A 24,656-nucleotide genomic window follows, 5' to 3' on the forward strand; every position below is an offset into this window, starting at 1 on the left:
ATCCTATAAATTACTGGTATGTGCGTTATTGGTAACTACTGCTAAACGTAGTTCAGAGTGCACTGTGTAAGTATGTATCCTGTTCGCTATTCAAAGGGAAATCTCAACAAAAGTAACTTCAATAACCAATATTCAATTTTCTTATACATATATTTCCAAATTAATGCGCCTAATTGGGCTGGCGACCGTTCATTTTTTTCATTCATTTATGATTTTACCACTTTCATTAACTCCCAAGATTAAAGTCCGTCTGTTTTTCCTGTTAACTTGACCAAATTCAAAATTATAGTCCGATGCCTTTGTCCATTAGACACCAGCGAGGTCAATCTTCTAAATCCTCTCAGAGGGTAACATTAGCATGTTTCACGTTAAAGTGATATACGTTAGTGTTATACACGGTTATCTGCCGGAACTGACGACACGCGTGTCAGTACGTTACGCGAAAGCATCCTTATTACTATCCATATAAAATTACCCCTGTTCATGAGTTGCCTCATGCTGTCCTATCAGTAACACCAACATTCGCTCTAGAATTTCTTGCTCGCATGGAGGTGGACAATGAATGGTCATGGAACATTCTGCGGAAAGACCAAGCTCATTTCCATCTCCAAGGAGATGTAAATACTTTGTGTTGCCTTAGTAGAGCTCAGCATTGCGCCTTGAAGCAAACATTAAAACATTATGGTAACACCTTAAACCGGTACCCTTTCATTCTACTGAGGTAGCTGTGTGGAGCGGCTTGACGGCATCGTTTATTGTGGAGGAGATGGGTATTACTACGTGTACCGTCATTAATAAACGCTGAGAGACATTCTGTAAATGTTATAATCAAGAACAGCTGCCAACATGTGTAACTTAGTAGTAGATATCCTCACAGTAGTGAAGCAACTTAATCATTTAGGAAAAACAAGTCTTTCTGTGAAGACTATATACCAATTAGATTCCTTTCATAATATGCTGATGAAATAGCTCCATTCCTAACGATCACATATAACAGCTCGCTCGACGAAGATCCCTACCCAAAGACTGAAAAGTTGCACAGGTCACACTAATATTCAAGAACGGCGGTAGAAGCAACCCACTAAAATACATATTGTTAACGTCGATATGCAGCAGGATTTTGGAACATATATTGTGTTCCAACATCATGAACGGGTTATTGACACACAGTCAACATGAAATTAGAAAACATCAATCTATGAAACTCAAACAGCCCTCTACTCTCACGAAGTGTTGAGTGCTACTGGCAACGTATTTCAAATTGATTCCGTATTTCTGGATTTTCAGAAGTATTTTCACACTGTACCTCACAAGCGTCTTGTAGCGAAACAGCGTGTTGTGGAATATCGTCTCACTTATGTGCCTGGATTCGTCATTTCCTCTCAGAGAGATCACAGTTCGTAGTAATTGACGGAAAGTCATCAAGTAAAACAGAAGTGATTTCTGGCGTTTCAAAGGTAGTGCTATAGCTCCTACAGTGTTAGTTATCTATGTAAACGGTTTAGGAAACAATCTGAGCACCTGTCTTAGGTCTTTTGCAGATGACTTTGTCCTTTTTCGTCTAGTAAAGTCATCAGAAGATAAAAACTAATTGTAAAACGATTTACAAAAGGTATTTGTACGGTGCGAAAATTGGTGATTGACTCCAAATAATGAAAAGTGTGAGGTAACCCACACAATTGCTATGAGGAATCCGTTAAACTTCGGTTAGTCGATAAATCAGTGAAACCTAAAGGCCATAAATTCCTAGGGATTATAATTACGGACAAGTTAAATTGGAAAGAACACGTTAAAAGTGGTGTGAGGAAGGCGTTTTATTGGCAGAACCATTGGAACATGCAACAGAGCTATTAAAGAGACTGCCTACATTACGCTTGTCCGTCCTCTTTTGGAGTACTGCTGTTCGGTAAAAAATGGAAATGTGCATTTGGCGTCATTGGCCGGGAGGCCCCTTGCGGGGCAGGTCCGGCCGCCTTTGTGCCGGTCTTGTTACATTCGACGTCACACTGGGTGATCTGCGTGCCGGATAGGGATGAAACGATGATCAAGACAGCACAACACCCGGTCCTTGAGAGGAGAAAATCCCCGGCCCAGCCGAGAATCGAACCCGGGCCCGTAGGACGGTAATCCGGCACGCTGACCACATTTTTTTATTTGTCATGTTGGGACGCACATAACTAAAAACATGCTTATGGTTGTAGCAAAAGTCATAAAGAAAGAGAGCAAAGTGTGTGGCTAAGGAAGCCATGGAACAAACCCTAATGGTCGAATCCATACCACCATTAACAGGTGCTACATTTTGCACCGGACAGGAAACAAAAACTGCGAAGACCTTTTCGCACCGGGGACAAAAAGAGGAAATGGGGCACATACTACTATAGAGTACGTTGTACCGTATTGTAATTTTAGCTTCTCTTACACGTGATGTTCCAGCTACGTGGAGGGTCGTGGAACGCACTACACAAATAATTGGAAAAATATTGTCGATACTTTGGGTTACGGAGGATCTTGTAATGTCGTTCCTGCAAATAGTTCCAAAAGTCTAAAGTGTCCTTAGTGCCGTCTTGAAACAAATAATGCACCACATGTCCACGAAGCCACGTCATGGCATTAGTTTTCGTGTATGGGTAATACGTCTCATCCGGGAATAAGATAGTCTTGGGGTCGATATGATTCGGCGTTACTCGAAGGAAGTATGCTGACATTTGCCTCACTAAGTGCCACATTGCCGTAGACTCGCCACAGCTAAGACGGTGTTCATCGTTGTCTTGAACGCCACAGTTCGTGCACGTGGGTGAGTCTACCATATGGATCGCATGTAGCCTTGATCCGGTCACCTGCTTACCGTTGACAGTGATATACCACATCGCTGTGACGTCAGTGTCCAGAGTTACGTGGTGAATTGTCCTCCATACTACTCGCCAGTTGACGTTCGGGTGCTTCCTCTCCACGACGTTATCGGGTCGTCCACGTTGCAGGACCCGATAAGCCATCTTTGCCGTCGCTGGTTGAGTCGCTGGTAATGCAAGTCGAACGTAACTGAATTCGAGGTAAAAGACACCGATGTAGAAAAGCGAGGAGGGGACGTGGTGTATCGGCACAGGTGGCAACAGGGAGGGCGGTGCTAGTTCTTCTATTAACAAACCCGTCAGACTGTCCGGACGGCGGTGCCATAGCTTGACTAATGTGCTCACAAATAGGTCGACCGCTCTGTCATGAACGTGATAAAGGCCAAGCCCTCCCCGATTCGGGGGAAGGGTGAGAGTCTCATATTTTATCTTGAAAAGCATTTCTGAACTCACGAAGGACCCAAAAGCCGCAAGTATACTGCGATCTAACACCACCGGTGTATGTAATATCTGGGCGATGTGCGAACACTAAATGTGTGTTAACATACTGGGTCCGTTGTACGACGTCCAGGGCTCGTAGGCGGCATTTCGTAAAAGCCGTCGAAAGCTGTGAGCAGCAGTTCGTCGTATATCGTCTGTAAAATCAATGCTGAGACATTTCAAAGTATCTCTGGGCTGTAAGGGGGTGACACTGTCCTCAGACAATCCGACCCCGATGTTCATCACTACCGATTTTGCGACGTTGATACGACTACCAGTGGCCATGCTACATGTCGCTATCCAATTCACTGCGCTAGCGGTGTCGTCGCCGTTGCGGATGACAATCACCAGGTCGTCAGCGTACGCTTTACATCGGAAAGTGTGGCCTCGTAACGTCATACCCGTTAGTCGTTGGCGCAGGCCGCATAGGAGTGGTTCCATGGCCACAGCGTAAAGTAAAGTGGACAGAGGGCAGACTTGGCGAGAAATTGTGAGGGGCTGCGTAGGTCGGCCGTTGACGATCACCTTGGATGTCGCGCCACGGAGTAGTCGCATGACGACAGTGGCGAATGGCTGTGGGTACCGCATACGTTGGAGGACCGCTTCCAAATAGTCGTGGTCCACTCGGTCGGAAGCTTGGCTGAAATCGATTGCCGCCAGTGCACCCTTCAGACGACATGCTCTCGCCAGTGTGACCAAGTCACAATGTTCACTGAGTGCTGTTTGAATATTATTGTCGCCTCATAATGACGTTCGATCGGGTGAGACAACGTTTCGCAAAGTGTGGTGTATCCGCGCCGCCAACAGGCGAGAAAAGATCTTAAAGTCGCAGTTCAATAGCGTCAACGGGCGGTAGTCCTGCAGTCGTGAGCCACCGGACGGTTTTTGAATAGGAATAATCATCACTTCCACAAGGGCGTCAAGGAGTGGCACTGCCGGGGATAGTAGTTCGCGACAGATGTCCGTCCATCTGGTGGCTAATAAATATTGAAAATTCCGGTAAGATTGCAAGGGGAGGCTATCAGGATCCGGAGACTTATTGACAGCTCCTTTTTTAATGGCGTCGATCACTTCTTCTTCGGTAATTTCTTCCATCAAGGCCGCTTCCATTGCCGGGGTGACGGTGTCGTAAATTGTCTGAGAGACGTCCTCCAGTGCTGTCGGGTCTGAGCGGAATAGAGCTGGTAATAATGATCGTAGAACGCTGTGTTTATGTCTTGTTGCGTGGTGAGGCGACGACCGTCCTCCGTGTCGATGAAGCGTATCAGCGCTCGTAGGCGTCGTTTACGTTCACGAAGTACGTTGAACATCGACGGGCGTTCGCTCGTTGTCCGATCCTGCGTCCTCGAGCGGATTACCGCCCCCTCCAGGTGGCGTCATATATTAGCGATGATCTGAGCCTTAGCATGGTGGACCGCCGTTTGTCGTTCCAGAGATGGCGCCATAGCATCGCATTCGCGCAGTACCCTGAAGTAAAAGTCGAGTGTATGTCTGCGCCAAGCAGCGTGGTCGCGACCGTAGGTTATCAACGTTCGCCTCAGTGCCGGTTTGGCGCAGTCCAACCACCAGCGGATCGTCGTGGGATATGCATGGAGGCGAGTTTCATATGAATGCCACGTATCCTCAACGGCTTGGCGGTAATCCGGGTACGACAGGTGATCGATTTTTAATTTCCACTGGCTGCGGCTTCTCCACACTTGTTCCCGCCGCAGGGTGACGGCACAAATGTAAGCTGAGTGGTCCGAGAAAGCTGTGGGCCACAGTTCCGCATCCTGTGTTTTAGCGGCGAGTGAACGTGAGACATAAATCAGGTCGATGCGACTGGAAGAGTGACTCGTGAAGTGTATGAATCCCGGTCGGTGGCCGTGAAGATGTTCCCAAGTGTCAACCATCTGCACGTCTCGAATTAGCGTCTCGAGTTCCGGGCAGGGATCATGTCGTGGGAGTTGGTCCCTGAGCGCCAGTACGCAATTGTAGTCACCTCCAAACACCAGGTGGTCGTGGAGGCCTTGGAAGAGCGGGGCGACGTCTTCCGCAAAGAATTGTGAACGTTCACAACGTTTGTCCGTCCCGGAAGGTGCGTAGATATTGAAAAGGCGGACACCTAATACTGTGAGTGCCATTCCTCTTGCCCCAGGCAGAAAGACGATATCGTCCGCCACTATCCCTTCCCGACGAAGTACAGCGACACCGCTGACTGCGGGGGAAGCTGGAGAGACGCAAGCATCGTAACCGTACATGCCTGGGAGGTCGTCGACGAACACTTCCTGGAGAAGGGCTATATCGATGGAAGCAGAATTCAACATATTCCGAAGCAAGCATAACTTAGCGGGAGTCCTTATAGTGTTGACGTTTATAGTCGCAACGCGATAAGTTTGAGATCTATCCATAGCACCCGTGTTGGCCATCAATACCCTTGTAAGGCTGTCTCGTCACTGTATCTGATGGCAGGAAAGGATCAACAATGGTGGGGTAAACTCCCCCGCCTGTCGTCCGACACGGTGGGCAAGGAGTTTTCCTCACCGTCTTCCGCCCAGCCGCCATGAAATACCATCGGCTGTTGGTGGCTGTTTGTGGCTGCTGCGGCACTCGGCGCTGACTCCATCGGCTCTACTGATTGGGAATCGGCAGCGGCTGTCTGCTTGTAATCCTGCTGTTCTGTGAGGTCGGACGGACTGAAGCCGTCACCATGGCGATCTGTTTGGTAGGATGTTGCTGCGGCCTTTGTACCGCCGGTACCGTCGTCGGAGTGTCCACAGTCCATATCAGACGATCGCTGCAAACAGTCGTTCGATGGAGCACGCCGTCGTCTCTTGTGTTTTCGCGGGGAACGCTGTTTACGGACGTGTGTTTCAGTATCCGAATGTGGGTGGATTTCGTCTGCTGCTCCGGTGTCTGGAAGAAAAGCCGCTGACGGCACAACCCATAGGTCAATGTCCATCCTGGCATCCATGCCTTCCGGTGATTATCTTCAGGTGGGGGCGCCGTTGTAGAGGCCGGATCCAGTACTGGAGAATCCATCATGGTCTCGCCATCGGGGGCGGCTATCGGACTGATGTGGTCAACATCGGAAAGGGTTGCTGCTCTTGCAACCTCGGCATAATTTGAGAGGAAGGGTCGTCACCGTAGAAGGAGTCATAGATTCACCTGTTGGGATTTGAGTAAGCCGTCGGCGGAGACAATCCGACCGGACGTGCCCTTCTTGGCCACAACCGGAGCAAGTGCGTCTGACCGTCATACATAATGGTCGCTCAACATCCGCCGATGACAAGATATGATGGTACATGTTTGGCCAGTTCTATTTTGATCTGTCGTACCCCGTTAAGAACGGGGTACGTGGTAAAGGTGGTCCATTTTTCGGCCATATGGCTGACTACTCTGCCGTAAGGCTGGAAAGCCGCGGTGACTACGTCCGGTGGTACTTCGAAAGGGAGTTCGAAGGCGCGTATCATACGGAGGCCAAGCCCCGCGTGATCGATAGAGACCGCCCCAATATAGTCATCAGAGTGTTTGAATTTAAGATCGTTCGCATGTGCGCTCACGATTCTGTTGTACACCTCGTCACTTACTAACTTGACGTAGACAACACTGCTCGAGATGGAGAGATGGATACCAATTATGTCCCGCGGTTCAATTTTAACGTCGTCACGTAGAAAAAGTTCCACTTCAAAACCTCGGGGTCGTGCGTGATCGGGTTGAAAACTGATCTTGATGGTGGTTTGTCTGTATGACTGTGCCATGTTGCGTCGGTAGTGATGGACTCTGAACTAGCGACAACGATGTAGTAAACAATTACGGGCACTCACGACCGAGCGGACGGGTCGTAAACAAGACGTCCTCGCCGCAGCGCTGCGGAAAGCAGACTGCACCACTCAGCTATCGGGGCGGACACTGCTGCTCCGTGTGGGATCCTCACCAGATTGGATCAACGGAGTACATCGAGAAAGTTCAGAAACGAGCAGCACGTTTTGTGTTGTCGAGCAATAGGAAAGAGAGTGTAACTGACATGATACAGGGGTTGGGATCGGACACCGTTAAAACAAATGCGTTTTTCGTTGCGGTGGTACCTACTCACGAAATTTCAATCATCAACTTTCTCCTCCGAAAAAGAAAGTATTTAATCGTCGCCGATCTACTTAGGGAGAAACGACCATCAAAGTAAAATCAGGGAAATCAAAGCGGGCTGGGAAAGACATTTGTGTTCGTTTTCTCCACGCGCTTTTCGAGATTGGAACAATAGAGAATTATTGTGAAGGTTGTTCGATGTACCCTCTGCCAGACAAGTGTATTTTGCAGAATGTCCATGTAGATGAGAGTCTTTTGCCCACCAATAGCGTTGATTTGTGTGTACGATCATTTTTATGCAAAATGGCGCTCCACCGCACATTGAAAAGCCAGTGAAGCAGCTGACGCAGAGGCCTTTTCGAAGAGCTACAATTATCAGCCATCATTTCACCACAGCCTAGCCGTCCCCATCACCTGATCTTAATCCGTGTGACTTCTGAGACTCCGGTCTGTTGTGGAGGATGCTGTTTCTCGATTTCAACCTTTGGCAGATAACGGTGGACGAATGGCTGGAGCTAGTCTCTCGGCAGTTAATAACCGATTTCATTGTTGCTTTTTTCCGGTTTTTCGGTTCAGGACCATTAAAAACTGATGTAATTGATGTTTTATGAATTTTTTTAATCAAGAGAATTAAAAACCTAATTTATCCGATGTGGTACGACTCTGCCGTGGTTGATGGGCTTTCTTAAACTTACTTAACTAACAGTTTCACAACTGTTGAAAGTCATACTTAAGTGCATCGTACTGCATGGTACGGTCGTTTGAGTAAGCATTTCACATCACAGTCGTATTACTGCGAGTCGTCTGTCAATTCAAGTCGAACTTATTTACATTATGACGTTTTCAACAACATCTTGTGGTAATTTTTTTTTGGTAAAGTTTACCCCTTATTTGATAAACTTTTGTTCCAATTTTATGTCACACGGAGCAGTGGTTGTTTTTTTACAGCGATTTGAAGCTGGAATGTTAATTACAATTACTCTGCATTCGTACCTTCATCTTTCGTGATATTTATTGTTAGTCCCTCCAATTGCTTCACATCGTCCTTAATTGAAGTAACGTCAGATTACAGGCAGTTAACTCTGTACAGTTTAACTAGCAGTACATTACAGGTAGTTAACCTCTCTCTCTTTCTCTCTCTCTCTCTCTTTCTCTCTCTCTCTCTCTCTCTCCCTCACTCCCTCCCTCCCTGTCTCCCTCTCTCTCTCTCTCTCTCTCTCTCTCTCTCTCTCTCTCTCTCTCTCTCTCTCTCTCTCACACACACACACACACACACACATACGCACAAACAAACACATAGTATGACAGATACAACAGATACTGGTATCAAATGAATGTTCCACTCACATCGCCCAAAATAAGTGAACATCACTAACGGCATCCTCTTCATAAAGCGTACTGTCGCTCGTACCATATGAGACTCACAGGACATTTCCTGTTCTTTATCAGAGAACGAAGTCCGTCGTCACTGGCGTACTGATAGGATCAACAGTTCTCCAATTTAAATTATCTTCCAATCTTTTCTATCTAAACTATCTTCCAGACCTTTCTGTAAGCCCTTAGTTCTGAATCGCATAAATTTAAATCAGTCTTCCACAATTCCACAATAAACTGACCATTTTGCTCCTCCTTCGGCATTCCAGGAAAGCTGTGTGTTTGCAACTACAATGCTGGGTGTCATACCTATCCAGACCTCTCGCTTGTCTCTAAGGGGAATCAGTGATTTCTACAAATCTTATGTTCATTTTTGGTAGACACATAAATCCATTTCCGTCCACAGCAACAATTTTGACTTCAAGAAATAAGTTTGCCCAAATTAATTTGGAAAGTCATCGATTTGAAAAAACAACTCTCTCTCTCTCTCTCTCTCTTTCTCTTTCTCTCTCTCTCTCTCTCTCTCTCTCACACACACACACACACACACACACACACACACCGACAGATTTGTTGCAATTCAGAACCATATGTTATATTTGCAGCCCTCCAAAATTCGTATGATAAAAAATTACGAGTTAACAAATTGTATTTGCGATCGGTTTCCTAGCCTGATACCGAAAAATTCAATCTAATTTGTTACGAAACGTACAATAATTTTTATGTTGGTTTCTAAAAACCGCATTAATAATACAACTGATAGATTCTCCTCAAATAGATACACATAAATGTTACTGTGCCGTGAATTTTTACGAAGTGATGTCTCTGATGGAATTTGTCACAATGTAGTAGAGAGTTCTTTTGTGAGAATCAAGGAGAGAAACTGCTTGTAAAGCATGTAACACTTACATCCTCTAAAAAGGGCTGAAAGTTATCGTTTTGGCAGATGCCAGTAAATTAATAAAGGTCTACACACTTTCTGCTGGATTGATTTTATTTAATGCTGGTGCTATATATTGTTACACAGAAATCAGTGGTTTAAATTGGTGCATCTTTATTGTAAATACCACACAAAATCTGCGTTGACCAGGGTGATATTGTCACAGGCGTTGTTTGTAACGTGCATTATGCCATGCAGAGTGTTGTTCTGCAAAACGTTAGCATATTAACCAGATTTGATATGCGGTTCCTGCGCAGTTGTTGTTGATATTATCCTTGATGTTGTTGTCGATGGTGTCGCTGTATTTGGAGTTGTTCTAGTCGTCGTAGTTGTAGTCTGGAATATAGAAGAATAATTTTAATCTTCCTGAAACGAATATTTACGTCGCACATAAACAGTGATTTGTATTTTGCCTGCAATAAAAATGATTCAGTTTCCCGGCTTCAGCAGTTTACTTAAATGTGTAAAAACATCTAATCATTCTACACTGCAAAATGTAGTTAAATACTGGAAGTTACACAGGCTTGGTTTCTGAAATACAACTATCTGCATCGAGACAACATTATATGGCCGTAATCGATAACGTTATGTTATCCTCTTGTAGTGTAGGGAGAATAAAATTTCAGTTAATATTGGTTCGCTGTATTCTCCTACAGACGTGGTCCACTAAGTAATCACGTAATTTTGCTATCGCACAGAGCGAATGGCTGACATTTTCCATGAACTCATTTACTTTTTTGGTACATATGACAAAAGTTATTTTGTGACAAGCTGAAGTGTATTGGAACGGGCCGTAAATACAGCGAGCTGCCTATTGGTTAGCAGTGATCTACCGACATCCAACTACACGGGCATGGATGAAGTGAATGGTAGTTTCAACTGGCGATTGATTCTTCTTAATTTCTGCTGGACTACGGTAACAGTTTCAGTTTGTCAAGTAAAGGGATGTTCTGAATATGGGTACGAGTTGTTTTACGTTAGTGACATAGAAGTTTCGAGGATTTGGCCTCCTCATTTCCTCACGACACTGGGACGTTACGAGGAACCGGCTTGTAATGTCACGGTCACTAGTCTGCATTTGACGCTCGGCCAGCAGGCAGAAGTGGCAACTAGCATGGCAAGGAACGTGAGGCGTCAAAGTTCCTGAACAACTGGCTGACGGGTTTTTCCGAGTCCACAACTTGTTCGCTATCTGAAAGGGTAAAGACGACACAATAGCAGCAAAGACAGACGAAATGCAAGACGAAACACTTATACTGTATTTTCAACGGAAGCGTTACAGATCCTAAACGCATTATACAGATATACCATGTACACCAGAAAAAGCTTCAAGCTAGACTCTAGACTGGTTATTATAGAATTTAGTATTCAAAATGAAATATTTACTCTGCCGGGGATTGTGTGCTGGTATGGAATTGTAGGCAGAATAAAACTGTGTGCCAGACCGATACCGTACTCGGAAAGTTTCACTTGCAGAGAAGTGCTCTACCTACTGACCTACCCAGGTGCGGCTAACGACTCGTTCTCACAGATTTACTTCTGCTAGTACCTGTCTCCTACCTTCCAAACTTCGCAGAAGTTCTCCTGCGAAACTTGCAGGGCTAGCACTCATGGAAGAAAGGGTATTCCGGAGATATGGCTTAGCCACAGCCTGGGGGATGTCTCCAGATTGCAAATTTCTCTCATCAGTGTGCGCTGTTATGAAACTTCCTGGCAGATTAAAACTGATTGCCGAGGGTAGGAGACCAGGTACCTCTGGAAGTAAAGCCGTGAGGACGGGTCGTGAGTCGTGTTTAGATAGTTCAGTTAGTAGAGCACTTAATCGTGAAAGACAGAGGTCCCTAGTTTAGGTCTCGGTCCGACAAACAGTTTTAATGTGCCAGGAAGTTTAATCTCAGCGCTCGCTGCGATACTGAAGTGAAGATGTGAGGACGGGTCGTGAGACGTACCTGGGTAGTTCAGTCGGCAGAGCACTAGTCAGCAAAAGGCATAAGTCCCGAGTTTTAGTTTAGGTCCGCCACACACTTTCAATCTGACAGGGAGTTTAAAATGGAGTATTGTTATTCATTGAATCAGATTATAAAATTAATGACAAGTAACCTACTAGGGCATTCTGATCACATGATACATCGTCAGTAAACACCACAAGAACCTACATTTAAAATCAGGCATATCTGTAAAGTGTAAGTCGATATTAAAATTTAGCCGTTCACACTTCAACGTAACTCGAAGGGAGCATGAGCTCCTAGATCCTTACCGAATAATGGTAGAGGAAGAGTAACCACATTCTTTTTTTTATTTCGTAAGTGTATATAATGCTCCGAAACCTTTTTACCTTGGAAAACCGGATGTTGGCATACATTCGCGACTTTGTTAATTACTTAGTAACTACGTTGATATTTTAACGATTTCTTGTAAAATGGACACAATAACTTTATCTGTTTCTTAGCGTTATATGTCTATGTATAACTGGCATTAATTTGAATGGTTGCCATTATTTAAGCAACTACTTTAGATTAAGTAGTGTGATGTGACAAAGAGCTTCTAAGGGAGAATGAAAGAGTGAGTCTTTTCATTGTTATCTTTTTTTGGCGGGCCCTTTGCGGTGTTTTGCCGTGAGACTGTACATCCAAGGATTCACAGGCGAGCTAAATACTTCACCATTTTAGTGGACTATGAATAATTTCGTGAGCACGATTTAAGGAATTACAGGACGTAGGTTATTTGATTTGGCTTTCTGTGATTTACTTTGCGTAACCATATGAACATTTTGTTTATGGGTTTGAGGGCAGCTGTGAAATCATTTTATCAACTGCAGTTAACACCTGTATTCATGTCTTACAGATTTTTGCATGTATTTCACACTGTCTGTCCACAAGATTTGAGTTGAAGTTGCGATTTACAGTTGGGAACTGCGTATTCGGATTCGAAATGTTTATGTTGTCTTCTCTTGCATTACTGTGCTCTTAATGCATTTTGCTCACACATATTTTTGTATACAATATTCTGCTCGCACTACATGCTGCAAAACTACATAATTATTTAATATTTAATTATTTTCCATTTGAATATGTAATCACTGTGAGGCCACCATTATGGTATGTGAGATTAACGAACATTTATTTGGTTTCTAATATAACCTTATAGTTTCTTCAACAAGAATAATCCTAATGGACTCATCCAGTCATTTTTCCTCCTCATTTCTACTTCTCGTTAACTTGCTTATTTGTGTACTCTCACCAGGAGAGCCTGCCGGCAAAGACCTCCGTTCAGATTATGTACACTAAATGGTAAGATGTATACCTCGGTGGTGGGATGTATTTTCCCAGGATCTCGAGTCCAGTGAGGTACAACTGCTATCATATGCTAGGAGGAATTGGTGCATTGGTATTAATTAAAAGCCTAAAAATTCCCGTTGTCAGTATTCCTCGTTGGTTATTTCTGCACCATGACAATGGACATGACAAATGACAGGATTCTCGTAATGCCAACGGTTGATGGGAATCTATTCATTTCCATCCGGTGGAAAAAATATCAACGATTCTTTAAAGTAAATTTTTAATTTATAATGCTTTTATGTTAAGTATTTCCAACAAATTTCAGTTAGCCCACGCAATAAAGGTCAACAAACTGCCCGCTTGACCTTCACAGAATGATCTCTGTACTTGGTTGAGTACAGTACTAACTCAAACGACAAAGCCTCATAAATCTCAGTATCGTGAAAAGAATTTGCACACTTCAGTACCTATCTTTTGATATTATTAGACTGTTATGATTTTTAGATAACCCTCTGTGCAACACATATGATCTCCAAAGTAGGTCAAATATCTTTATATGTTCGTTGTTTTTTAATAGAAGTAATTATTTTTAATTATCGTGCCGACGTCTGTCAGCAGTTACGGTTTAACTAACGTTAGAGATCCCGCAAATTATTCCATATATCATCCAACAGATGTTGAAATGGCTAAAGAACAGTAAATATAGCCACATGTGCCCTAAATCAGTCCCTGTCAACTGGTGCTTTAAATTTGGAAACATTTTAATGGTGCTACATTGCTCGTTTGGCGCCTGCGAAAATAATTTTGATACGTTATACATCAGTTAAGTGTTATTAGTTTTTAATAATTTTTCATGATTGGTCATTTTTATTGAAGGTACCAAAAGAATGTTAATTATTGAGAATGAACTTTTGAACAACATAAATTCGACGTACACGTTCTCCCTCAAATTTTCTCTGCTTGGATCTGAATAGTATTTGGATAAAGTTTTTACTTTCCAGTGGAATAAACATTGAGGGACGTGTAATTTTCTTTTTCGAAGATAGGAATTTCGTATTAAACGGACACAAGTTATAGGTTAATAACAAAATGAAAGTACGTTGCTAAATACAAATAATAACTCCAACAAAATCAAGTATTTTCTTTTTCATGTATTTTTCTCTACTTGCGTGAACTGTACAGTGTAGGAGTGCCACCTATGCTCCTCTCCTAGCATTTAATATAATACTGAATTGTCTACAAGTAACAGCAGAAATCGTGCTCTGCGCTCCGATGCCTTAAAACAGACCCATTTCAGAGGAAAATAGATGAAAGGTAACAGCGAAGATTGCTCAGTAATGGATGACAAGCAAAATTCACTCGGAGGTACTACAATTTAATTCTTCTTAACTGCAGAGTGTCTAGCTTAAATTAATATAAATTCTGTGAGGTTTGGGATTGATATTTTATCGTTCACTGCGAACAGAGATGCTCAAATCCCATACAGCTACTTCAAACCCAGTACAAGCTTTGATATCACTGAGAGCCCAAATGTTGAACATCACACCTTTTAAGCCACGTATCTAGGTGAAAACAACTACTTCACATTCAGTACGAGCTAATTTAGCAATGAGGCTCTAAATTTTATGTGAATAGGATCTAAACCATATTATACATATGTGGCGAGTCAGGTGAGCTATTAACTAATACTGATGTCCATAACGTGAACGATCATAAAAGAACTAAATTAAAAAGAAAGAAAGAGGAAATCCCGGTAACCAGCAAAAAAGTTATTTTGTGGTATGGCGAAATATAAAGTGTTCAAGTTTGCAACGTTCATCATTTTGAGAAAGGCGGTGGTATCTTTTATAAATGTTGTACACAGTAAATCAAACTGAGTTTAAAAAATTAGATACAAAGCCTTCAATACATTGCCACAACACACATATTATTGCTTCTATGCTTTCATATAAGTTTAGAAGCATAAACGGCGAATATCTTAGTAAATAAGACACTAGGTGAGTCGAGAAATATGAGTTTTACTTATAATTCGTACCTGTGATCTTTGGTTTAGGCACTGGATATTGCAACGATCGATGAAAAACTCGCTATAAAGGGAAGCTGTAAAATAAAAAAAAAACTTTGTTAATCACTTCAGTAAGCCACTTAATTAGTCTGTAATACTAGAGACAATCCTATGTACTACTTCATAATAAAACATGACGTCATCTAATCCGTTTCTGGTATCAAAACCCCGATTGATACTCATAATTAAATACATAAGACAAGATCTCTAGCTTCCGGCATATTTTTAAAATCGTAGTCATTAAACTCCATATCTGAGAATTTCGCATCGACAAAGTTACAACGAGAATTAACTGAAACACAGAAACAGTGTTCCTCCTTCAGTTTCTTGATACATTGCACTACAGCGAGTTCAGAGTTTATAGATAAAAAAATGGAAGTACGTTCTGCCGGTTAATTTTTTCCTCCTGAATTTTTGACAGTTTGTCATTGCCTATCGTTTTAAAAAGCTGTTTCCTGTTTTGCACGACGGAATCAATGGAGCGAGACATGAAATCAACATACACATTCTTAGCTGAGGTAAGAGTCTTTTCGATGAAAGCCCTGGCCATTTCGCGAAATATTACTGTCTTATTTGCAGTGGGGATAAGCACTACAACAAGTATTATTACAATTTAGAAGAATCAGAAAAATTAAAAGGTTTATTAGAGATGATAACGCCTGACTAGGAAGGTTTCGCAAAACTTGAAGATAAAACCTGCAGGTTACTTCTGTACTCATGTGCTGGTGATGCAAATATAAAGCCGTTCCAACTCAAATGGTGACTTCACCTTCTAGATGTGAACCCTACCTGTCGAGGCTCTGATGGCCGAGTATAGCTGGTGGAACCGCAACACCTGGTGCAGAGGAAATAATGTACCACTCCGCAACTCGAGGGAGCTTAGATTGGCATCCCTGTCACTAGCATTATTTATTATCGTTTGGCCTTACATACACAGATATGTCAAGTCCCACACAGTTCAAATAGGTATAGCCATGTGAGTTAACGAGCATTGCGCTCTCATTTAATATATGGCCGAAGAGTCAGTCTTCAGGAATTGTGAAACGAACCCTCAACTGTGTGCCATAAAGAGTGCGGATTCGACCGGTACGGGGAAATTCACAGGTGGCTATTGTGCTGAATGAGGCCTAGGCGCTGTAGGTGTGTGAGTGAGAGACACAAGAACCTACGTAATAGGGAAATCCCGTAGAAGCCGTTTGTGGCCACGGAGACGTAGCAGTGTCAAATATGACGGACCTAAGATCGGCCATAAAAAGAAACATTTATGAAAACTATTCAGTTATGTAGTAATTTAGGGAATGAAGCCACAGTAATTTTAATCTACCATCATCCATAAATTTTCATGGTGATCTCAGTAAAACTTGAATATTTATCATATCTATAATAGTTTAGGATTTACTGTTAAAGTGAAATTAACAAGTTTTGTAACAAAGACCTGAATGATCAAATATGAACGCTTTGATCGATCTTAACGATCGACATTTCATACAGAAGCGCTTCCTTAAAATGACAAATTTTGTAAATATCAACACTGTAACTGTATTTGCTTAAAAGATATGGTAAATTTAAATTATAAGTATTTTCAATTAAGCATCAGGACATCATTTCCTCCACACAGAACACATTGAACGATAGTAACATGACTCCTTGTTGAATCATTAGGTAACAGAATATTTGTTGTAAAGCTTAGTGCATAATAGTCACTTTTGTTCTTTATTTATTTATCAGAAAGTACATTGGTGCAAGGTTTCTGGCCGTGGCATTCGAAGCTAAGAAGGAAATTGTGTAAGAATTTACTGTTTATTATGTAATGGATATTATTGTTACTTTATTTAGAACGTGAAAGTGGTCAAGCTTTGATTATTTAAACATGTTAAAACGTAAAATAATGTAGAATAAATGTAGCCAATCAGATGGACAGATTCAGGGAAGGGAAATGCACTATTTAGTTGAGCGACAACGTTCTGCCCGCGGGAAAACGCGGCCGGAGACGGGCAGACGGACAGTCGGTGTTTATGTAGTTAGGAAGTGAAACGACTTAGGAAATTTCGCGTTGTGTGGTATCACGGGACATAGTCTCTGTGCGGTGAGTAGCCGCGCGCCTGGTGTGAACTCTAACTTTTCGTGTAAATAACGAAGTGGAGTATTGGACTTGTGTTCCGCGATGAGTTTGTGAATGATCGAACTCTGTCAAGTGGATATCCGCTCCAGTAGAACAGTAGCTCTAAGTACTATCACTTTCGCTATTAGTTTGCTTTCTGAATAAATATTATTCTAACCAAATCGCAACTGTGTGGCCTACATCATTTATGGGTTGTTAATTTAACACCTGATATTATTAGCACTGTTGTAATATTTTATATTAAGATTCTTTGGTTCATACAATCTCGCAAACCTGCCGTCAGACAGACAATTTAACCAAACGGTCACAAGTGTCTAATTTAGGGCGTGTAATGCGACACGTGCAGTTTAACACCTAGAAGAGTTTGAGCCAAGACATTTCGACTAAGAGGAACCGCATGTGAGCGCGAAGAATCTTTGGGAAGTTAGCTAAAATGTCTACATGGAATATTAGTTCACTACCCAGGGAAAATAAGAGTTGCTAAATACATCAGCAAGAAGAAAATTAGAAAATGCTGTACTTATAGAAAGCACGGAATAACTACAATGAAGAAACACGCTTGTTACCAAGTATACTGTGATATAGAGTGGAGACATGCAATATTAATGAACAACAAATGGCGAAATTTAATCTTTTTTTCCACTTCTGACTGGACTGTTGCGGCCCGCTACGAATTCCTTTCTTGTACCAACCTCTCGATCTCAGAGAAACATTCGTAACTGCTGTTGTTTGTTAGATGTATTTCAATATCTGTCTTCCGCTACAATTCTTACCCTCTACAGTCCCCTCCAATATCATGGAAGTTCTTCCTTGATGTCGTGTAACTGCATAAAGGAGAGACTAATATCTGAATGAACAGAAGAGGTGGTTAATGTGTAACAATGTAATTACTGATATATGATGGGGCGGTCATAATTGTAAAGATTACGCCTCATATAATTTTCTAGTAATGACTTTGAAACATAGCGTTTCACAGTCCGAGCACTGGAAGTTTACGACATTCGACAACTACAGCATCACTTGAATGTAGAAGTGACTCGTAGAGCGTGTAGTAATTGAAATCTGAAGCTACTGAACCATCTGAAGATGTAAATTTTTCTGCAATATAGTATTTCGTAGCAGTGTAAACTACGTGTTAAACTACATTATTGACCTGTGTCTTTATCATCAGGAATAGGTCCCTGCCTCCAAGAAACCTACTGACATGTCCAGTATCATAAATATCTAACAATATTTAACAGTTACATCACATTTGGTTTCTTTGAAAAATTCTTCTAATTCTTCTGGAAATTTAATTTAACTAAGAGCCATTTTTCCGTGTACCGACCTTCAGTTTAGTGTTATTTTATTTGAAAGCAGTTAATCTATTTTGTTTGAACCTCGGCTCTAAACAGGTTGAATATTGAATGAAAATTCATTTTTCTTCTGATATAACTGTGTGTTGATTGCTTGGTGTTCAATATTTGAATGTTGTTTGAGGGGTTGGTATATCATAATGCCATAATTCATTTAGTTGGTGAGAAACTTCCGTTTTTTCTGTTGTGTTTAACATGTTGTTGTTGTTGTTGTTGTGGTGTTCAGTCCAGAGATTGGTTTGATGCAGCTCTCCATGCTACTCTATCCTGTGCAAGCTTCTTCATCTCCCAGTACCTACTGCAGCCTACATCCTTCTGAATCTACTTAGTGTATTCATCTCTTGGTCTCCCTCTATGATTTTTACCCTCCACGCTGCCCTCCAATGCTAAATTTGTGATCCCTTGATGCCTCAGGACATGTCCTACCAACCGATCCCTTCTTGTAGTCAAGTTGTGCCACAAACTTCTCTTCTCCCCAATCCTATTCAGTACCTCCTCATTAGTTACGTGATCTACCTACCTAATCTTCAACATTCTTCTGTAGCACCACATTTCTAAAGCTTCTATTCTCTTCTTGTCCAAACAATTTATTGTCCATGCTTCACTTCCATACATGGCTACACTCCATACAATTACTTTCAATTACTTTCAGGAACGACTTCCTGACACTTAAATATAAACTCGATGTTAACAAATTTCTCTTCCTCAGAAACACTATCCTTGCCATTGCCAGTCTACATTTTATATCCTCCCTACTTCGACCATCATCAGTTATTTTGCTCCCCAAATAGCAAAACTCCTTTACTACTTTAAGTGTCTTATTTCCTAATCTAATTCCCTCAGCATCACCCGACTTAATTCGACTACATTCCATTGTCCTTGTTTTGCTTTTGTTGATGTTCATCTTATACCCTCCTTTCAAGACACTGTCTATTCCGTTCAACTGCTCTTCCAAGTCCTTTGCTGTCTCTGACAGAATTATAATGTCTTCGGCGAACCTCAACGTTTTTATTTCTTCTCCATGGATTTTAATACCTACTCCGAACTTTTCTTTTGCTTCCTTTATTGCTTGACCATTATACAGATTGAATAACGTCGGGGATACGCTACAACCATGTCTCACTCCATTCCCAACCACTGCTTCCCTTTCATACCCCACGACTCTTATAACTGCCATCTGCTTTCTGTACAAATTGTAAATAGCCTTTCGCTTCCTGTATTTTACCCCTGCCACTTTCAGAATTTGAAAGAGAGTATTCCAATCAACATTGTCAAAAGCTTCCTCTAAGTCTACAAATGCTAGAAACGTAGGTTTGCCTTTCCTTAATCTTTCTTCTAAGATAAGTCGTAGGGTCAGTATTGCCTCACGTGTTCCAACATTTCTACGCAATCCTAACTGATCATCCGCGAGGTCGGCTTCTATCAGTTTTTCCATTCGTCTGTAAAGATTTCGTGTTAGTTTTTTGCAGCTGTGACTTACTAAACTGATAGTTCGGTAATTTTCACATCTGTCAACAGCTGCTTTCTTTGGGATTGGAATTATTATATTCTTCTTGAAGTCTGAGGGTATTTCGCCTGTCTCGTACATCTTGCTCACCAGATGGTAGATTTTTGTCAGGACTGGCTCTCCCAAGGCTGTCAGTAGTTCTAATAGAATGTTGTCTCCTCCCAGGGCCCTGTTTCGACTCAGGTCTTTCAGTGCTCTGTCAAACTCTTCACACAGTATCGTATCTCCCATTTCATCTTCATCTACATCCTCTTCCATTTCCATAATATTGTCCTCAAGTACATCGCCCTTGTATGGACCCCCTATATACTCCTTCCACCTTTCTGCTTTCCCTTCTTTGCTGAGAACTGGATTTCCATTAAAGCTCTTGATATTCATGCAAGTGGTTCTCCTTTCTCCAAAGGTCTCTTTAATTTTCCTGTACGCAGTATCTATCTTACCCCTACTGAGATAGGCCTCTACAGCCTTACATTTGTCCTCTACCCATCCCTGCTTAGCCATTTTGCACTTCCTGTCGATCTCATTTTTGAGACGTTTGTATTCTTTTTTGCCTGCTTCATTTACTGCATTTTCATATTTTCTCCTTTCATCAATTAAATTTAATATTCCTTCTGTTACCCAAGGGTTTCTACTAGCCCTCGTCTTTTTACCTATTTGATCCACTGCTGCCTTCACTATTTCATCCCTCAAAGCTACCCATTCTTCTTCTACTGTATTTCTTTCCCCCATTCCTGTCAATTGTTGCCTTATGCTCTCCCTGAAACTCTGTACAACCTCTGGTTCTTTCAGTTTATCCAGGTCCCATCTCCTTAAATTCCAACCTTTTTGCAGTGTCTTCAGTTTTAATCTACATGTCATAACCAATAGATTGTGGTCAGAGTCCACATCTGCCCCTGTAAATGTCTTACAATTTAAAACCTGGTTCCCAAATCTCTGTCTTACAATTATATACTCTATATGATACCTTTTAATATCTCCAGGGTTCTTCCATGTATACAACCTTCTTTAACGATTCGTAAACCAAGTGTTAGCTATGATTAAGTTACGCTCTGCACAAAATCCTACTAGGCGGCTTCCTCTTTCATTTCTTAGCCCCAATCCATATTCACCTACTATGTTTCCTTCTCTCCCTTTTCCTACGCTTGAATTCCAGTCACCCATGACTATTAAATTGTCGTCTCCCTTCACTACCTGAATAATTTCTTTTATCTCATCATACATTTCATTAATTTCTTCGTCATCTGCAGAGCTAGTTGGCATATAAACTTATACTACTGTAGTAGGCGTGGGCTTCATGTCTATCTTGGCCACAATAATGTGTTCACTATGCTGTTTGTAGTAGCTTACCCATACTCCTATATTTTTATTCATTATTGAACCTACTCCTGCATTACCCCTATTTGATTTTGTATTTATAACCCTGTATTCACCTGACCAAAAGTCTTGTTCCTCCTGCCACCGAACTTCAGTAATTCCCACTATATCTATCTTTAACCTATCCATTTTCCTTTTTAAATTTTCTAACCTACCTGCCCGGTTAAGGGATCTGACATTCCACGCTCCGATCCGTAGAACGTCGGTTTTCTTTCTCCTGATAACAACGTCCTCCTGAGTAGTCTCCGCCCGGAGATCCGAATGGGGGACTATTTTACATCCGGAATATTTTACCCAAGAGGACGCCATCATCATTTAATCATACAGCAAAGCTGTATGCCCTCGGGAAAAATTACGGCTGTAGTTTCCCCTTGCTTTCAGCCGTTTGCAGTACCAGAAGAGCAAGCCTATTTTGGTTAGTGTTACAAGGCCAGATCAGTCAATCATCCAGACTGTTGCTCCTGAACTACTGAAAAGGCTGCTGCCTCTCTTCAGGAATCACACGTTTGTCTGGCCTCTCAACAGATACCCCTTCTTTGTGGTTGCACCTACGGTACGGCTATTTGTATTGTTGAGGCACGCAAGCCTCCCCACCAACACCAAGGTCCGTGGTTCATGGGGGGAGGGTGTTTAACATATTTAAAAATAAATTTGTCTACGTAAAGGCTAGCGTGCAACGGAGTTTGTGTTGTAAGTAGGCTGTATAGGTTTTTTTATTGGTAACGCCATGTAGCGCTCTGTATGAAAATCACTGGCTGTGCTGCGTGCAGTCTGTGGCTGTCTTGCATTGTTGTTGGCTATTGTAGCGTTGGGCAGTTGGCTGTTAACAGTTCATACTGTTGTGCAGTTGGAGGTGAGCAGCCAGCAGTGGTGGATGTGGGGAGAGAAATGGCGGAGTTTTGAAATTTGTAAGACTGGATGTCACGAACTGCTATATATATTATGACTATTAAGGTAAATACATTGTTTGTTCTCTATCAAATTCTTTCATTTGCTAACTATGCCTATCAGTAATTAGTGCCTTCAGTAGTTTGAATCTATTATTTAGCTGGCAGTAGTGGCGCTCGCTGTCTAGCAGTAGCTTGAGTAACGAAGATTTTTGCGAGGTAAGTGATTTGTGAAAGGTATAGTTTAATGTTAGTCAGGGCCATTCTTTTGTAGGGATTATTAAAAGTCAGATTGCGTTGCTCTAAAAATATTGTGTGTCAGTTTAGTGTTGAACACAATAGGTAAAGAGCGAAATGTCTGAGTGCGTTCAGTTCTGCTCAGCTGTTTGAAAATCAAATAACGTAAGGGATTTACCAGCACAGTAATTAACTAATTTTAGTAAGGGGATATTTCATATGTCGACCCTTAGCCGAGGATACCTCACTTGAATCTTCTGATTTTTTCTTGTAGTTTGTGTAATTAGTGTAGCTTTTGTTTATTGCTAGCGCGTAATTGTAAAGAAAATCTCCTTTGTAGTTGCAGTCTTTCATTGTTGTACAGTAAAACAGTTGTGGCATGCATTTAAATTTGCACCAACTATTTCGCAGCTGCGCTTGCCATTAACTAGATATTATTTTCAGTGCTATGTTCTCTTACTTTTGCTCTTCAAATTGTGCTTTTCTGTGTTATCGTGTGAAATATTGTGACAATAATGGCGTGTGAACAACGTAACACTAGGTTACAAGGTAAACTGAGAAATAATAGTGACGACGAGCGTAGCTTATCAGCACCACTGTGTAATGAATTAACTAATGTTCAAAGTAGTAATTTGGTAATTGTGCATAGGGAAATGGAGCGGGCTGCAAATAGTGGTGTAGGCAGTGAAACAATTAGTGAACAGGGAAGCATTATCGATCTAACGGTCGGCAACAGCTTGCCTCAGGAATCCGAAATGACAGGACACAATCTTGCAAATACTGTAGATTCAGGTTTTGCGTCCTCGCCGTTTTCTCAAATAAGTCAAGGCACATTTTCTGCTTTTCAAAATGCGAATATTGCCGGTTCAAATGCATTGCCGAATAGCACTGACGAGCATGTTTCAGGCACCAGTGCATTGTTATTACAATTAATGCAACAAATGGGACAAAAGCTTCAAAAGGTAGACACAATGGAACAAAATCTTCAAAAGTTAGCCACAATGGAACAACACCAGAGACAAACACAGCAACAGTTAGACACAATGGAACAAAATCAGAGACAAAGTAAAAGCTTCAAAAGGTAGACACGATGGAACAAAATCAGAGACAAACACAGCAAAAGCTTCAAAAGTTAAACACAATGGAACAAAATCAGAGACAAACACAGCAAAAGCTTCAAAAGTTAGACACCACACTAGAACAAACACGTGAAGATATAACTACTGAGTTACATAACATTGAATCGAAATGTCAAAAAGTCTGTAATGACGTAAAAACACAAATTTGTGAGCATTTTCAACTTATTTTTTCGCGGCATGAAAATGTACACTCCTGGAAACTGAAAAAAGAACACATTGACACCGGTGTGTCGGACCCACCATACTTGCTCCGGACACTGCGAGAGGGCTGTACAAGCAATGATCACACGCACGGCACAGCGGACACACCAGGAACCGCGGTGTTGGCCGTCGAATGGCGCTAGCTGCGCAGCATTTGTGCACCGCCGCCGTCAGTGTCAGCCAGTTTGCCGTGGCATACGGAGCTCCATCGCAGTCTTTAACACTGGTAGCATGCCGCGACAGCGTGGACGTGAACCGTATGTGCAGTTGACGGACTTTGAGCGAGGGCGTATAGTGGGCATGCGGGACGCCGGGTGGACGTACCGCCGAATTGCTCAACACGTGGGGCGTGAGGTCTCCACAGTACATCGATGTTGTCGCCAGTGGTCGGCGGAAGGTGCACGTGCCCGTCGACCTGGGACCGGACCGCGGCGACGCACGGATGCACGCCAAGACCGTAGGATCCTACGCAGTGCCGTAGGGGACCGCACCGCCACTTCCCAGCAAATTAGGGACACTGTTGCTCCTGGGGTATCGGCGAGGACCATTCGCAACCGTCTCCATGAAGCTGGGCTACGGTCCCGCACATCGTTACGCCGTCTTCCGCTCACGCCCCAACATCGTGCAGCCCGCCTCCAGTGGTGTCGCGACAGGCGAGAATGGAGGGACGAATGGAGACGTGTCGTCTTCAGCGATGAGAGTCGCTTCTGCCTTGGTGCCAATGATGGTCGTATGCGTGTTTGGCGCCGTGCAGGTGAGCGCCACAATCAGGACTGCATACGA

The 24,656-nt window shown here is 42.4% G+C and overlaps 1 protein-coding gene and 1 long non-coding RNA gene across 2 annotated transcripts in view; one reads left to right on the plus strand and one right to left on the minus strand.

Annotated features, from left to right (window-relative positions):
* LOC126203501 (uncharacterized) overlaps nucleotides 1-24,656 on the plus strand; it is a 119,489-nt gene that overhangs the window by 43,136 nt on the left and 51,697 nt on the right. The gene's annotated exons all lie outside the window — the stretch shown is intronic.
* The window catches only part of LOC126203500 (uncharacterized), a 33,359-nt gene continuing 18,447 nt past the window's right edge, over nucleotides 9,745-24,656 (minus strand). The window contains exons 3-4 of the mRNA XM_049937828.1: nucleotides 15,022-15,086; nucleotides 9,745-10,044 (exon numbers count right to left, since the gene is read on the minus strand). Of these exons, the coding sequence (XP_049793785.1) occupies nucleotides 9,934-10,044; nucleotides 15,022-15,086 (176 nt within the window). The 3' untranslated portion in view covers nucleotides 9,745-9,933. The remainder of the gene's footprint in view (nucleotides 10,045-15,021; nucleotides 15,087-24,656) is intronic.

This window comes from Schistocerca nitens, chromosome 9 (assembly GCF_023898315.1).
Source record: "Schistocerca nitens isolate TAMUIC-IGC-003100 chromosome 9, iqSchNite1.1, whole genome shotgun sequence".
Lineage (NCBI taxonomy): Eukaryota > Metazoa > Arthropoda > Insecta > Orthoptera > Acrididae > Schistocerca > Schistocerca nitens.